Here is a 15,380-nt window from a genome sequence, read left to right as displayed (position 1 = left end):
AGCGTTTTGTTTTCATTTGATGTTGATGTTTGATCTTGTGTGCGGCGTCCGTATTAGGAGATTGTGGATGGCATACTGTTGGTCTCTGAATCCATTTGACAAATGCAATTACATTTGGAGAGGAAAGAAACATTGTAATCATGGCACGTACATCTTACAGACAAAAGCAATGTTATCTGGATAAATCTCTTATTCATGAATAGTGTCTCAAAGTAATGAATTACTCAAAGCTGTGTTAATGTAATCTCTCCAGCTAAATTCCCTGTATTCATAACCTATTTACAGATGGCAAACTCACAGTGAGTCATTGTGCCCTATTTATGCTGAAAAGGGAAACTGGTGCGCCCTTCTTTGCACTCTGTTTACAATAAGTGTACCAAACTTCACAAGGCCAGAGCCCGGAGTATAAGTGAGGGGAATGTGTTAGCTCCATAGCTCCATCAGGAGCTCCACCATTGCCAGGGGTAACAGACACCTCTCTGTGAGCGTGGAGAAAAAGGAGGAGAGCGGGCATATCAGTCGATCATAATGATGAGCAGTTATGTGGGGTTTTTTCTCCCTTGTGTGGAATCATGCGAAGGAGATGGTCTTTAATTAACACTGTGGTCTGGGGGAAAATGTGTCTGAGGCGTTGGGACGTAAAATGTAATTAAAAAGGAAATTCAGCCGAGTGTGTGTTTGTGTTTGTTTGTGTGTGTGTGTGTGTATGTGTGCCTTTCCGCCATGGTGTTTGTTTTTACATGTGTACGTATTCACATGCTTTGATGAATGAGTGTTAATGTGTGGTCGTGTGTGTTTCTCTGCAGTCTCACTGGGAAGGCCTGACGGGGAGGCTGTCGTTCAACAGGACCAGTGGCCTCCGCACAGACTTTGACCTGGACATCATCAGCCTGAAAGAGGAGGGCCTGGAGAAGGTAACACACCTCATTCTGACCACAATGACTTCAACTATCAAACTAACCACACCTTAAAACTTCTTATGGCTGCAATCCCGTTAACGGGATGATATGACAACAGCCAGTGAAAGTGCAGGGCGCCAAATTCAAACAACAGAAATCTCATAATTAAAATTCCTCAAACATACATGTATCTTATACCATTTGAAAGGTAATCGTGTTGTTAATCCCACCAAAGTGTACAATTTCAAATAGGCTTGACAGCGAAAGCACCACAAACGGTTATGTTAGGTCACCGCAAAATCACAGACAAACACAGTAATTTTTCCAGCCAAAGACAGGAGTCACAAAAAGCACAAATAGAGATAAAATTAATCACTAACCTTTGATGATCTTCATCAGATGACAGATCAGATCATCAGATGTTACACAATACATATATGTTTTGTTCGATAAAGTTCATATTTATATCCAAAAACCTCAGTTTACATTGGCGCCATGTTCAGAAATGCATCCAAAATATCCGGAGAAATTGCAGAGAGCCACGTCAAATAACAGAAATACTCATCATAAACTTTGATGAAAGATACATGTTTTACATAGAATTAAAGATACACTTGTTCTTAATGCAACCGCGGTGTCAGATTTCAAAAAGCTTTACGGCAAAAGCACAATATTCAATAATCTGAGAACAGCGTTCAGCCACAAAAGGAAGCCAAACAGTTACCCGCCAAATTGTGCAGTCAACAAAACTCATAAAAAGCATTATAAATCTTCACTTACCTTTGCTGATCTTCGTCGGAATGCACTCCCAGGACTCCCACTTCCACAAGAAATGTTCGTTTTGTTCGGTAATGTCCATCATTTATGTCCAAATAGCTATTTTTGTTAGCGTGTTTGGTAAACAAATCCAAAGTCAGGAAGCGCGTTCACTAAAAGCAGACGAAATGTCAAAAGGTTCTGTAACAGTCAGTTGAAACATGTCAAACGATGTATTGAGTCAATCTTTAGAATGTTTTTAACATAAATCTTCAGTAACGTTGCAACCGTAGAATTACATTGACTTCAGATGTGCGATGGAACAGAGCTCCCTCTCATGTGAACGCGCATGGTCAGAGCATGGTCAGGTCATGATAGACCTGACTAATTCCTGTCTCCTTCGGCCCCACTTCACAGTAGAGGCATCAGACAAGGTTCTACAGACTGTTGACATCTAGTGGAAGCCGTAGGAAGTGTAAACTCATCCATATCCCACTGTGTACTCAATGGGGTCTTGGTTGAAAATCGACCAACCTCACAATTCCCACTTGCTGTTTGGATTTTCTCTCTGGTTTTTGCCTGCCATATGAGTTCTGTTATACTCACAGACATCATTCAAACAGTTTTAGAAACTTCAGAGTTTTCCATCCAATACGAATAATAATATGCATATATTAGCAACTGGGACTGAGGAGTAGGCAGTTTACTATGTTCACCTCTGTGCACCTTTCATCCAAGCTACTCAATACTGCCCCTGCAGCCATAAGAAGTTAAAGAAGTATAGTGTTATGTAATTGTTCAGGTTTTCACTTAGTCTGAGGACATAGCAAATGAATGGAAATGTAAAATACATGCTTATTTTGTGTAAGATCACCCTGGTGATTACACAGGTTTACACAGGTTTATTTATACCCTCCACAATACACTATTCTCTCTTTCTCTCGTAGGACATAACATTTGTTTTGCATATCCCCTGTTAAATCGTCTAGACTGAAATCCATTCCAGTTTTCTTCTTTAATATGGAACGAATAATGCACAACGGTCTCCATTTGACAGTATCATTTACCTCCTAACAAGGAAGCCAATGGGCTGTTCAAACATAAGCAGAAGTTAATGGATCATAAAGCAAATTGGATGAGGGAAGACAAAGTGTTAATTGCAAGTCTCTAATGGTAATTCAAGTTGTTGCCCAAAATGCTGTTTGCTAATGAGGTATATCAACCTCACTGTTTTACCCACCAAAGGAAGTCAGAAGTTGGTAATGAAGAAGGAGAATATTTAACTTCCGGTGTTATTTTAAAAGGCAGAGTAGCACCCTGCGGACTATAACTGCTTTGTGCTGATATGGGTTTGTCATACGTTATGGAAGCATAAACTCGAGATAAGTGCCATTATGACTTCCTCAAGCGCTCCCGTATGGCAGAGCCTGTATGAGCCTGTATAATAGCTGGGACATGTCAGCTCAGAATATCACTGCAGCTCCAGGCTGGAACAACCACAATGTGCCAAACTATTTCCGTATCTCATTCTTCTGCTGTGCTGGGTCTACTGCTATGTTTGCACATCTCTGAGACTGACTCGTGTGCTAAAACTAGCATGAAAAAGGTTCTGTAACAGTGTGGCGTGTTGGTAGAGCATGGCGCTTGCAACGCCAGGGTTGTGGGTTCGTTTCCCATGGGGGGCCAGTACAAAAAAAGTATGAATGTATGTACTTGTAAGTCGCTCTGGATAAGAGCGTCTGCTAAATGACTTAAATGTAAATGTAAATGTATGAAAGACACAAAAATGATGTGTGGATAGCTGTATAGGCCTACTGTGTGTTTTTCTCCATCCCTGGTCTCAAGCATGTTACATATCCCACAATACTCAGTGGATATATCTGTGGAATCGGCTTTAGCTAACTGTTCGAGACTTTTTGGCCTAATCTGCCCTAATTGAATTTTAGCCCGAGTTTGAGCTCATACTGGAATTAGGAGAGGTTTCCAGCCAGAGTGGAAAATTCAATGACATGAATATAAAAAAGGGAAGAAAAAAAGGCAGAAAGCTCTCTTCTCCCTGTAGTTGCACCTGTAAATAACTGTTGAATCGCTTCATTGGCTATGCACATTTAATGAATTGAGTTAATTGGACACAATTAGTAAGATTTTGCTGGCATGCAGAGTGGAAGACATTGATATATTTTTTAAAGCAGCTCTTCTCTTCAGTTGCCTAGTCCTTTTTGGGGGGTGCTGTTTCACACAAGCTGTAACTAATATGCTTTTTAAATTCGAGCATACGCTCCTCAGTGGACCAGACAGAAGGACTTTATCAGGTGTTTTTCACACTGGCTGCGATGCAGCGTGTTTGTGTACCTTTAAACGGATCCACCTCGAGTGCCAGGCAGCCCTGTGAATATTAAATGGCTCTTTGGTAGTGACGCAGAAGGAGAAAGAGAGGAGGATGGCGAGGAGGAGAGTAGGGAAAGCGAGTGACTGCGAAGTCGACATGCAAAATTAGGTCGTTACCGACTGCCTATAGGACTGACTATTTTATGGTAATGATATGTTCCAGAGTCGTCACGACAGTATGGAAGGAGCTTTTATGCCCGGAAGGCGCTACTCGAGTGCAACCCCTTTTTATTTGCTTGGATCTTTTTGTATTTATCTTAGTGAGATTACTCAGAGCAGAACTTCTCTGCCAACATTATCAAGCTTTTATATTTCCATTTCCGACAACCCCGTGCTGGGCTTTCTTTTCAAAATGAATTGTAGGATTTGTGTTTTGCTACGTTCCTAAGGGCACAAAACTGCAAAGACACCAGACCTGAAATAACCATATGATAATCACGCTAGGATGCTTATCTAGTTTGCAATATTTTATGCTCTGGTTTCTGTATGTGTTTTAAGCAGCGAAAGGAGGAGATTTGGAAGTCTAAATGGAAGTCATTGATCAAGATATTACATTTGATTGCTCTCCCACTTTTTCTACATGTTGCTCACACACATACTACACAGAAATGAACAACCTATCCTCTCTTCCTGCATTCAGAAAAGTGCTCCAATTACCTATTGTGTGTCTGTTATCAGAGAAGAGTTGCAAGTGGAAAGAATGTTTGTTGTAGGAGTTCGACAAGGCTGTGCTCTCTCTTCATTTCAACAATTCATAAGCTATGATATTCACAAGGTATTGGTATTTTTAGAACAAGGCCAACAGAGGGGGTGACAGGTGACAGTTTGGAGAGTCTGACATCTTTTGATACTGAAAAGTTGCAGGAGACAGCACAATGTTTTCGTTCTAATCTTAGAGACCACTACTGAATTATATTGTTTAAATTCGATTACGTTTGAGACAAAATCCACATTTTTGCATGTTATTTATGTTCCAAACCATAACACCAGGATGAAGTGAAACATAGCATCATAATTTCATCATTCCCAACAGAACGATTTGATTTCTTAGACTTCTCTCCTACAATGTCAATTCATTTAGAGCCTGCCTCCACATCCCACCACTTACTCTTTGCACAAACTCCCCCAATAACCTCATGGCGTATAGTTCGTCCAGAGGTGACACAACCAATCAGCTAATGGAAATGTGTCCCGGTGGGCACTAATGCAGCAAGGTGAGCTTGTGGTAAGTAGAGAGGTAAAGTCGAACTCTTACACGCTTTTCATCTTCCCGCAGGTGGGGAAGTGGAGTTCGTCCGGAGGTCTCAACATCACCGAGGTCCCCAAGCGGAAAGGGTTGAACATCACAGACTCGCTGGCCAACCGTTCCCTGGTCATCACCACTATCCTGGTAGGTCAGCTGACTTTGATCAGCCCTTCGTGAATCTCTCTCTCTCTCTCTCTCTCTCTCTGCTACTCAAAACATTACCTTAGGGGATGGTACTTTATATATCAGTGTCTTATCATTAAATATTTTACAGGGATTGGCTGAGAAACCAATTTTCCCTTGCGAGTTACAGTGGCTGCGAAAGTATTCACCCCCCTTGGCATTTTTCCTATTTTGTTGACTTACACCTGGAATTAAAATAGATTTTTGGGGGGGATTGTATAATTTGATTTACACAACATGCCTACCACTTTGAAGATGCAAAATATTTTTTTGGGTGAAACAAACAAGAAGTAAGACAAAAAAACGGAAAACTTAAGCGTGCATAACTATTCACCCCCCCAAAGTCAATACTTTGTAGAGCCACCTTTTGCAGCAATTAAAGCTGAAAATATCTTGGGGTATGGTTATATAAGCTTGGCTCATCAAGCCACTGGGATTTCTGCCCATTATTCAAGGCAAAACTGCTCCAGCTCCTTCAAAATGGATGAGTTCCTCTGGTGTACAGAAATCTTTAAGTCATACCACAGATTCTTAATTGGATTGAGGTCTGGGCTTTGACTAGGCCATTCCAAGACATTTAAATGTTTCCCGTTAAACCACTGGAGTGTTGATTTAGCACTATGCTTAGGCCATTGTCCTGCTGGAAGGTGAACCTCTGCCCAAGTCTCAAATCTCTGGAAGACTGAAACAGGTTTCCCTCAATAATTTCCCTCTTTTTAGAGCCATCCATCTTTCCTTCAATTCTGAACAGTTTCCCAGTCCCTGCCGATAAAAAACATCGATGGTATTTTTGGGGGTGTTGAGAGGTGTTGGGTTTGCGGAAGACATAGCGTTTTCCTTGATTTTTTCCTTGATGACCAGAGTACCTTCTTCCATATGTCTGGGGAGTCTCCCACATGCCTTTTGGTGAACACCAAACGTGTTTGCTTATATTTTTCTTTAAGCAATGTCTTTTTTCTGGCCACCCTTCCGTAAAGCCCAGCACTGTGGAGTGTACGGTTTAAAGTGGTCCTATGGACAGATACTCCAATCTCTGCTGTGGAGCTGTGCAGCTCCTTCAGGGTTATCTTTGGTCTCCCTCTCAGCTGTCTCTTGGCAGGTTTGTTATGGTGCCATATTCTTTCCATTTTTTAATAACGGATTTAATGGTGCTCCGTGGGATGTTCAAAGATTCTGAAATTATTTTATAACCCAACCCTGATCTGTACTTCTCCACAACTTTGTCCCTGACCTGGTTAGAGAGCTCCTTGGTCTTCATGATGTCGCTTGCTTGGTCGTGTTGCAGACTCTGGGGCCTTTCAGAACAGGTGTATATATACTAAGATCATGTGATAGATCATGTGACACTTAGATTGCACACAGGTGGAGTTTATTTAACTAATTATGTGATTTCTGAAGGTAATTGGATGCACCAGAGTTTATTATGGGGCTTCTTAGCAAAGGGGGTGAATACATATGCAAGCACCACTTTTCCATTTTACATTTTTTTGAATTTGTTAAACAAAGTAATTTTATTCATTTCACTTCACCAATTTGAACTATTTTGTGTATGTCCATTACATGAAATCCAAATAAAAATCCATTTAAATTCCAGTTTGTAATGTTGTAACAAAATAGGAAAAACGCCAAGGGGGATGAATACTTTTACAAGGCACTGTATGTATAATTTACATTTGGAAAAATAACATCTCCTTTAAACAAAGTCCATGTTAGAAGGTTGAAAAAACATGGTTGGCATTGAGGCCCTCTCCGCTACCACCTCTCAGACTGGGAAATGGGAGATATCTGTGAAATGAATCACAGTGAATTAATTGAACACCACCTTGAATTTACCTCGCCAATCTGAATCCAGCTTGGATTGTCAAAGGATGTAGTGTCGATCATCATTATGTCACATTAAGATCACCATGACGATGTGAGGCACTTGCAGTGCAAGGTGCCCATAGAGAACAAGACAGGGAGCCACAATGGACCAGTCTATAAAATATCCACTAATTACATGTTAGGAAATAAACAGGTGTTCTCTCCCACCAGCTTTTCACATTCATTTGCAAATCGTCTATTGTGTATATATAAGCCTGTGAACTGGGAGGTTAGAGGGTCTTTGTGGAGCTATCACCGAGGTGCTGACAATGAACATCCCCACGAGCTTATTCTGGACGGACACACAAGTTATCAACTATGATTAACACTCTCATTAAGTCTGGATTGGAGCGCAAGGCTGTAATTATGACCGAGTGAGGTTTAGAAGAGATATAATCAGTGCCTTCTGGTGCCAACCATGGGGAGTAGCAACTTCAATCACAAAGACAAGAAATAGAACCATAAAACAGGTGGTGTTTAAAGCTGCAGCCAAAAATATATACACAAAATAATATGATTTAGGGTCAGTTTCTTTGAGCCAGATTAAGCCAATTCATGGACTAAAAAACATTTCCAATGGAAATTCCCCATTGAACATGGTTTTCAAACCAGGAGTAGGGTTTAGGTCCTAACCAGCCACTTGCTTGGATCACCTGCATCTTTTGATAGTGTGTGATGGTTTAGGAGTATTTTAGGAATCAACACTTTTAGATTGTGAAAGCACGTTGAGAATAGAGCATCAGCAGCACTAATATCAGTGTCTGTGTTTTTGATCCATTCTGAGCTTAATGACATTGCATCAAACTGATCTCAGCGATCCGCGAATAAGACGTCTGACAGTTTTATGGCGATATCTTCTCGCATTCTACGAAGAGATTAAGATATTTAATGCGTTTCCCAGCTCTCACATTAATTGTTTTCACTCCATTGCCTGTAACTGTGTCTGCATATCTCCTTCCCCGTTCTCTTATGTACACCCATGCTGCGCTAGAGAGTGTGAAACTGGTTTAAACACTTTGATTTGAGTCCAAACCTTGGGGAATTTAAAGAGTTGGGAAGGCTAGAAACAGATGGTAATGACTTTTTTCTTTCCCCCTGATCACGCAAACTTTTTGATCAAGATAATTGGACAACTTGAACAAAGTTCTCCACTAAGCTCTTGCTTTCTATCTAAATGCATTATAATCAAGTATTCCTTGGTTATCAATTATTCAAAGGTAACGTCCTAATTGCAAACGGCCAGCTAGCTACATATTAGGATTGCAACCAATGATTTACTTTACATTTATTTGTCTGTCCCTGAGATGGTATTTTGGGTGTAGAAAGGACATCTGTTAAGTGTCAGACTAGGATGTGTCAAACCTGTTAGGCGTGTTTTGATTCTTCCACCAAGACATACCCACCAAGGCATTTACCATCAAGGCAACATGATTTGAAACAACAGTGATTTCCATATTTTGTCACAGCATTATTATAATATACACTAATGTTCAAAAGTTTGGGGTCACTTAGAAATGTCTTTGTTGTTGAAAGAAAAGCACATTTTTTGTCCATTAAAATAACATCAAATTGATCAGAAATACAGTGTAGACATTGTTAATGTTGTAAATGACTATTTAGTGATGGTTGCTGATAATGGGCCTCTGTACGCCTATGTAGATATTCCATAAAAAATCTGCCGTTTCCAGCTACAATAGTCATGAACAATATCGACACTGTATTTCCGATCAATTTGATGTTATTTTAATGGACAAAAAAAGTGCATTTCTTTCAAAAACAAAGACATTTCTAAGTGACCCCAAACTTTTAAAGGGGAGTGTACATCACAACCTTTGCCACCATAAGCATAGCTAACCTCACCCTGTGAAGCACGTGTTTTTCCGACCGAGTGGTAAACCGTGTTATGACTGGTTATTTCCTCCTCTTTAACGGCTTTTCTAGCAGCTTTGTGTCACACAAAGACGTGGCCGATGGGAATACAAAAGCAGAGGTCACCTTCACTGGGGAATCAATTACTCTGCTTATGAACAGACTTCATGAATTGTGTGTCTGGCCATCGGAAGCAATAAATAAATAGCCCATGAGGAACATGTCTTTAAAAAATGCACAGTGGGATATGTATGAGCCCTATTTTGCAGACAGATAGTGGGAGACGCTAAATAAAGGGAAATATCGAGCCATCCGCCATCCTTTCTTTGAGAGTTTAGCCATTGTTCATGCAGGCAATAGGCATTACCTTGGTTACTCTGAGACCAGTGACGATGGAGACAACATTTCAGGCATGTTTCATTTCATTGAAGCATTCTGTTCCTAATCAAGCTTTTATTCAACCTGATATTATGAGGAGCCAGGGAGAATTTTACAGGGCAGTAAAGACCGCTGGCTCTCTGACCATAAACTGCTTCGCACTGTAGTATACAATGTCTACAAGGGGCAGTGGACAGGGATGTGGGAGGGGGAACTGCCAGGGAAGTTTAGCTGGCTGCAGAGACTATTTTAGAGTGCCTAGATTCACCATCTATTGTAAATCAACGAGACTTCCTATTGCATGCTGTACATTTCTCTGATTGCACAGCATAGCCGTCACTTAAATCAGTTAGATTTTCCTGTCGACACACAGTGCATTCGGGAAGTATTCAGACCCCTTCACTTTTTTCACATTTTGTTACGTTACAGCCATATTCTATAATGAATGTAATGTTTTTTCCCCCCTCATCAATCTAAACACAATACCCCATGATGACAGAGCAAAAACATATTTATTTTTTGAGCAATAAAAAGCTGAAATGTGATATTTGCATAAGTATTCAGACCCTTTATTCAGTACTTTGTTGAATCACCTTTGGCAGTGACTACAGCCTTTGAGTCTTCTTGGGTATGATGCTACAAGCTTGGCACACCTGTATTTGGAGAGTTTCTCCCATTCTTCTCTGCAGATTCTCTCAAGCTCTTTCAGGTTGGATGGGAGCATCGCTGCACAGCTATTTTCAGGTCTCTCTAGAAATGTTTGATCGGGTTCAAGTCTGGGCTCTGGCTGAGCTACTCAAGGACATTCAGAGACTTGTCCCGAAGCCACTCCTGTGTTGTCTTGGCTGTGTGCTTAGGGTCGCCCCCGTCTGAACCTTCGCCCCAGTCTGAGGTCTTGAGCGATCTGGAGCAGGTTTTCATCAAGGATCTCTCTGTACTTTGCTCTTTCCCTCAAGCCTGACTAGTCTCCCAGTCCATGCCGCTGAAAAGCGTCCCCACAGCACGATGCTGCCACCACCATGCTTCACTGTAGGGATGGTGCCAGGTTTCCTCCAGACGTAACACTTGGCATTCATGCCAAAGAGTTCAATCTTGGCTTCATCAGACCAGAGAATCTTGTTTCTCATGGTCTGAGAGTCATGTGCTGTCATGTGCCTTTTACTGAGGAGTGGCTTCCGTCTGGCCACTTTACCACAAAGGCCTGATTGGTGGAGTGCTGCAAAAATGGTTGTCCTCCTGGAAGGTTCTCCCATCTCCACAGAACTCTGGGGCTCCTTCAGAGTGACCATCGGGTTGTTGGTTACCTCCCTGACCAAGGCCCTTCTCCCCTGATTGCTTAGCTCTAGGAATCTTGCTGCATCCAGACTTCTTCCATTTAAGAATGATGGAGGCCACTGTGTTCGTAGGGACCTTCAATGCTGCAGACATTCTTTCGTGTTCGTCCCCAGATCTGTGCCTCGACACAATCCTGTCTCGGGAACTCTACAGACAATTCCTTCGACCTCATGGCTTAGTTTTTGCTTTGACATGCACTGTCAACTGTGGGATCTTGTAAAGACAGGTGTGTGCCTTTCCAAATCATGTCCAATCAATTGAATTTACCACAGTTGGACTCCAATTTAAGTTGTAAAAACATCTCAAGGATGATTAATGGAAACAGGATGTACCCGAGCTCAATTTCGTGTCTCATAGCAAAGGGTCTGAATACTTTTGTAAATAGGGTATTCATTTTCAATAATAAAACAATATGCATTTGCTTTGTCATGATGGGGTATTGTGTGTAGATTGAGGAGGGAAAGTATTTATTTAATCCATTTTAGTATAAGCCTGTAAAAGTGGAAAAACCATTGCACTCGTCCATATTTAAACATAGAGTGTTGCTAACCAGACATTGGACCGGAGTCTCCCTGTCATTCCCTGTTAGACCGAACAACGACTTATCAGCTCAGATCACTTTGCCTCAATTAAGTGCGTGTGCCGAAGAACAAATGGAAAAAGCTGACCTCAGCGCTGGTTTCCATTAGATTTTTTGTGTCTGTGCAGGAGGAACCATATGTCATGCTTAAGAAGTCTGACAAGGCGCTGGTGGGCAATGACCGTTTCGAGGGATTCTGTATCGACCTGCTCAAGGAGCTGGCCAGCATCCTGGGCTTCACCTACGAGATCCGCCTGGTGCCTGATGGGAAGTACGGATCGCAGGACGACAAGGGCCAGTGGAACGGCATGATCAAGGAGCTGATGGAACACGTGAGTTGGACTACCAGTTACCTTCTGACTGTTACTATTACTGTCTTATTATTGCTTATAACTAGTGCTCAACATTGTAAATTATTAGATGTCTTGACTACAGATTCAATAATTCAGTTCTGAGACAAACCCGTTTCAAATAATGTGTCTTTTTTGTTGGGACCCTGTTTTTATCTGTTAGGATCTGATTTGAAACTTATCACAATCAAACATAATGTTTGTTTTTTTTAACAAAAAATATAAAGATTTAAGACATACTAGGAAGAGTAAAAGTATAGCAATATATTGAAGTTGGTTTTGAAAGCATCAAATGAAAGCATCAAAGGCTGTTAAAATATAGCTGACATTGACAACGCGGACAGTGCCCCGCTGGAATTTTGAGGGTGTCCCTCCCCATCGCCCTCTCCCTGTCCTCAGACCCCCTGGTCAACGATGTGCTCGGCTGGAAAAGTTGTAATAGCTTAAGTGGCATTTAGAGAAGGGAGAGGGTGGGCGTCGGACGGTCCGAGTCAATGGCTAGGTGCAGAAAGGGTTAGGAAAGGTGGGCTTGTGCCGCAGCACTTAATCTCTACCTTAGCCAGATCCAGCTTTTATCAGATCCAGGTTGATATCAGTAACCTTGAGGGGGAACTAAGAGATTACGGCAGGAAAATGTTGCTTATAGAAATACAAGCTTTCTTCATAATGAACAGTAAACATAGGCTACACATGTACATATGTTATTGTATCTTACTCTTTTTTCTATTATTATTGTATTCTGCTTTGTTGAAAGGACTTGTAAGTAAGCATTTCACTGTTAGTCTACACATGTTGTTTACGAAGCATGTGACAGTAAAAGTTTATTTCATTTGATTTGACAGTTGAATGTTACCAATAGCCACTATCTAGACAGTAGCCTGAATATACACACTGATTTCAGTCTTTCACTTTTGTTTTAAGGGAAACAATCAAATCAAATGTTATTTGTCACATGCGCAAAATACAACAGGTGTAGACCTTACAGTGAATGCTTACTTACAAGCCCTTAACCAACAATGCAATTTTAAGAAAATACACCAAAAAATATGTAAGAGATAAGAAAAACAAATAATTTAAGAGCAGCAGAAAATAACAATAGGGGGCTATATACAGGGGTACTGGTTCAGGGTCAATGTGTCAACGTGCGGGGGCACCGGTGTCGAGGTAGTTGAGGTAATTATGTACATGCAGGTAGGGTTATTAAAATGGCTATGCATAGATGATAACAGAGAGTAGTAATAGCGTAGGGTGGGGCGGGGGGGGGGGGGGTGCAAATAGTCAGGGTAGCCATTTGATTAGCTGTTTAGGAGTCATCTGGCTTGGGGGTAGAAGCTGTTTAGAAGCCTCTTTGACCTAGACTTGGCGCTCCGGTACCGCTTGCTGTGCAGTAGCAGAGAAAACAGTATGACTAGGGTGGCTGGAGTCTTTGACCATTTTTAGGGCCTTCCTCTGACACCGCCTAGTATAGAGGTCCTGGATGGCAGGAAGCTTGTCCCCAGTGATGTACTGGGCTGTACGCACTACTCTCTGTAGTGTCTTGCGGTCAAAGGCCGAGCAGTTGCCATACCAGGCAGTGATGCAACCAGTCAGGATGCTCTCGATGGTGCAGCTGTAGAACCTTTTGAGGATTTGAGGACCCATGACAAATCTTTTCTCCTGAGGGTGAATAGGTTTTGTTGTGCCCTCTTCACGACTGTTTTGGTGTGCTTGGACCATGTTAGTTTGTTGGTGATGTGATCGCCAAGGAACTTGAAGCTCTCAACCTGCTCCACTATAGCCCCGTCGATGAGAATGGTGTGCTCGATCCTCCTTTTCCTGTAGTCCACAATTATCTTCATTGTCTTCATAACATTGAGGAAGAAGTTGTTGTCCTTGCACCACACTGTCAGGTCTCTGACCTCCTCCCTATAGGCTGTCTCATCATTGATGGTGAACAGGCCTACCACTGTCATCAATTAACTTAATGATGGAGTTGGAGTTGTGCCTGTCCGTGCAGTCATGAGTGAACAGGGAGTACAGGAGGGGACTGAGCACGCACCCCTGAGGGGCCCCGTGTTGAGGATCAGCGTGGCGGATGTGTTGTTACCTACCCTTACCACCCGGAGGCGGCCTGTCAGGAAGTCTAGGATCCAGTTGCAGAGGGAGGTGTTTAGTCCCAGGGTCCTTAGCTTAGTGATGAGCTTTGAGGGCACTATGGTGTTGAACGCTGAGCTGTAGTCAATGAATAGTATTCTCACATAGGTGTTCCTTTTGTCCAGGTGGGAAAGGGCAGTTTGGAGTGCGATAGAGATTGCATCATCTGTGGATCTGTTGGTGCGGTATGCAAATTGGAGTGGGTCTAGGGTTTCTGGGATGATGGTGTTGATGTGAGCCATGAGCAGCCTTTCAAAGCATTTCATGGCTACAGACGTGAGTGCTACGGGTCAGTAGTCATTTAGGCAGGTTACCTTAGTGTTCTTGGGCACAGGAACTATGGTGGTCTGCTTGAAACATGTTGGTATTACAGACTCAGACAGGAAGAGGTTGAAAATGTCAGTGAAGACACATTGTTCAGCGTATGCTCGGAATACACTTCCTGGTAATCCGTCTGGCCCAGCGGCCTTGTGAATGTTGACCTGTTTAAAGGTCTTACTCACATCGGCTGTGGAAAGCGTGATCACACAGTGTGATTCAGTGTGATTCAGTCAGGTTTCAAAGCTATCTAGACAGTAGAGGACATTTGAAAACAACAAAGCAAGTTTCAGAGCACCTGTATCTATTTCTCCATTCATATATCCCATGCTGTGAAATGTACTTTGAACTGTACTCAGTGCACTCCAACACATTTGCCCCCTATAGTGTATTATGGGCAACATATACTTAGTACAATGCAGATGAATTCAAGCCCTGTGGTCCTCCATGTTTTGATTTATGGTTTGAGTTCATTCTCAGCAGTTCCTCACAGTTAAATAGTTGGCTGAAGAGGTCTCAGTAATTCCTAAACACTTATCTTGGCTTGGGTAGAACTGAGCATGCTACCTGATGTTTTCTACAGTTCTACTGTATTTGGGTCTATTGCTTCCAAGAGAGTAATATCAGCTGATAGTAGAGGAATCAAGAACACCAATGTTCCATTCAGATATTACGTACTATTATCTGCATCACGGTTGTAGAATACAGTAATATATGACTAGGTTTTGATCTAGTATGTTCCTTACACAGTATGTAAAGGGTAAGTGTGCTATAGACTGCCTCCTTGTGCTACTGCTCTTTGTTTGAATGGCCTACACTGTATCAACACTGCTATATGGATTTATTTAGCTGGTTCTATTTTGTGGCTCCGAGCTTTTCTTCCTCCTGTCTATACTGATAAGCTGATCTTGAAACAGCAGACCTGAAGTGTAAACTTTGGAGCCAGCTCAAGAGAACTGTCCTGGGATTGCCATGAGAAGCTTGGATGGATATTGGTTTCCATACAAGTAAACCAACAACACCAACAACAATATCATTCATATAGTCATAATTCCATTCCTTTACTTTAGATTTGTGTGTAT

At 41.9% G+C, this 15,380-nt stretch overlaps 1 protein-coding gene across 1 annotated transcript in view; it reads left to right on the top strand.

Moving 5' to 3' along the window:
• The window catches only part of LOC129838062 (glutamate receptor ionotropic, kainate 3-like), a 128,656-nt gene that overhangs the window by 76,859 nt on the left and 36,417 nt on the right, over nucleotides 1–15,380 (top strand). Inside the window, exons 8-10 of the mRNA XM_055904741.1 lie at nucleotides 807–914; nucleotides 5,320–5,433; nucleotides 11,626–11,829. Coding sequence (XP_055760716.1) covers nucleotides 807–914; nucleotides 5,320–5,433; nucleotides 11,626–11,829 — 426 coding nt within the window. The remainder of the gene's footprint in view (nucleotides 1–806; nucleotides 915–5,319; nucleotides 5,434–11,625; nucleotides 11,830–15,380) is intronic.

This window comes from Salvelinus fontinalis, chromosome 38 (genome assembly GCF_029448725.1).
Source record: "Salvelinus fontinalis isolate EN_2023a chromosome 38, ASM2944872v1, whole genome shotgun sequence".
Lineage (NCBI taxonomy): Eukaryota > Metazoa > Chordata > Actinopteri > Salmoniformes > Salmonidae > Salvelinus > Salvelinus fontinalis.
Note: the sequence above shows the minus strand (reverse complement) of the source record. Positions and strands in the feature narration are given on the sequence as shown.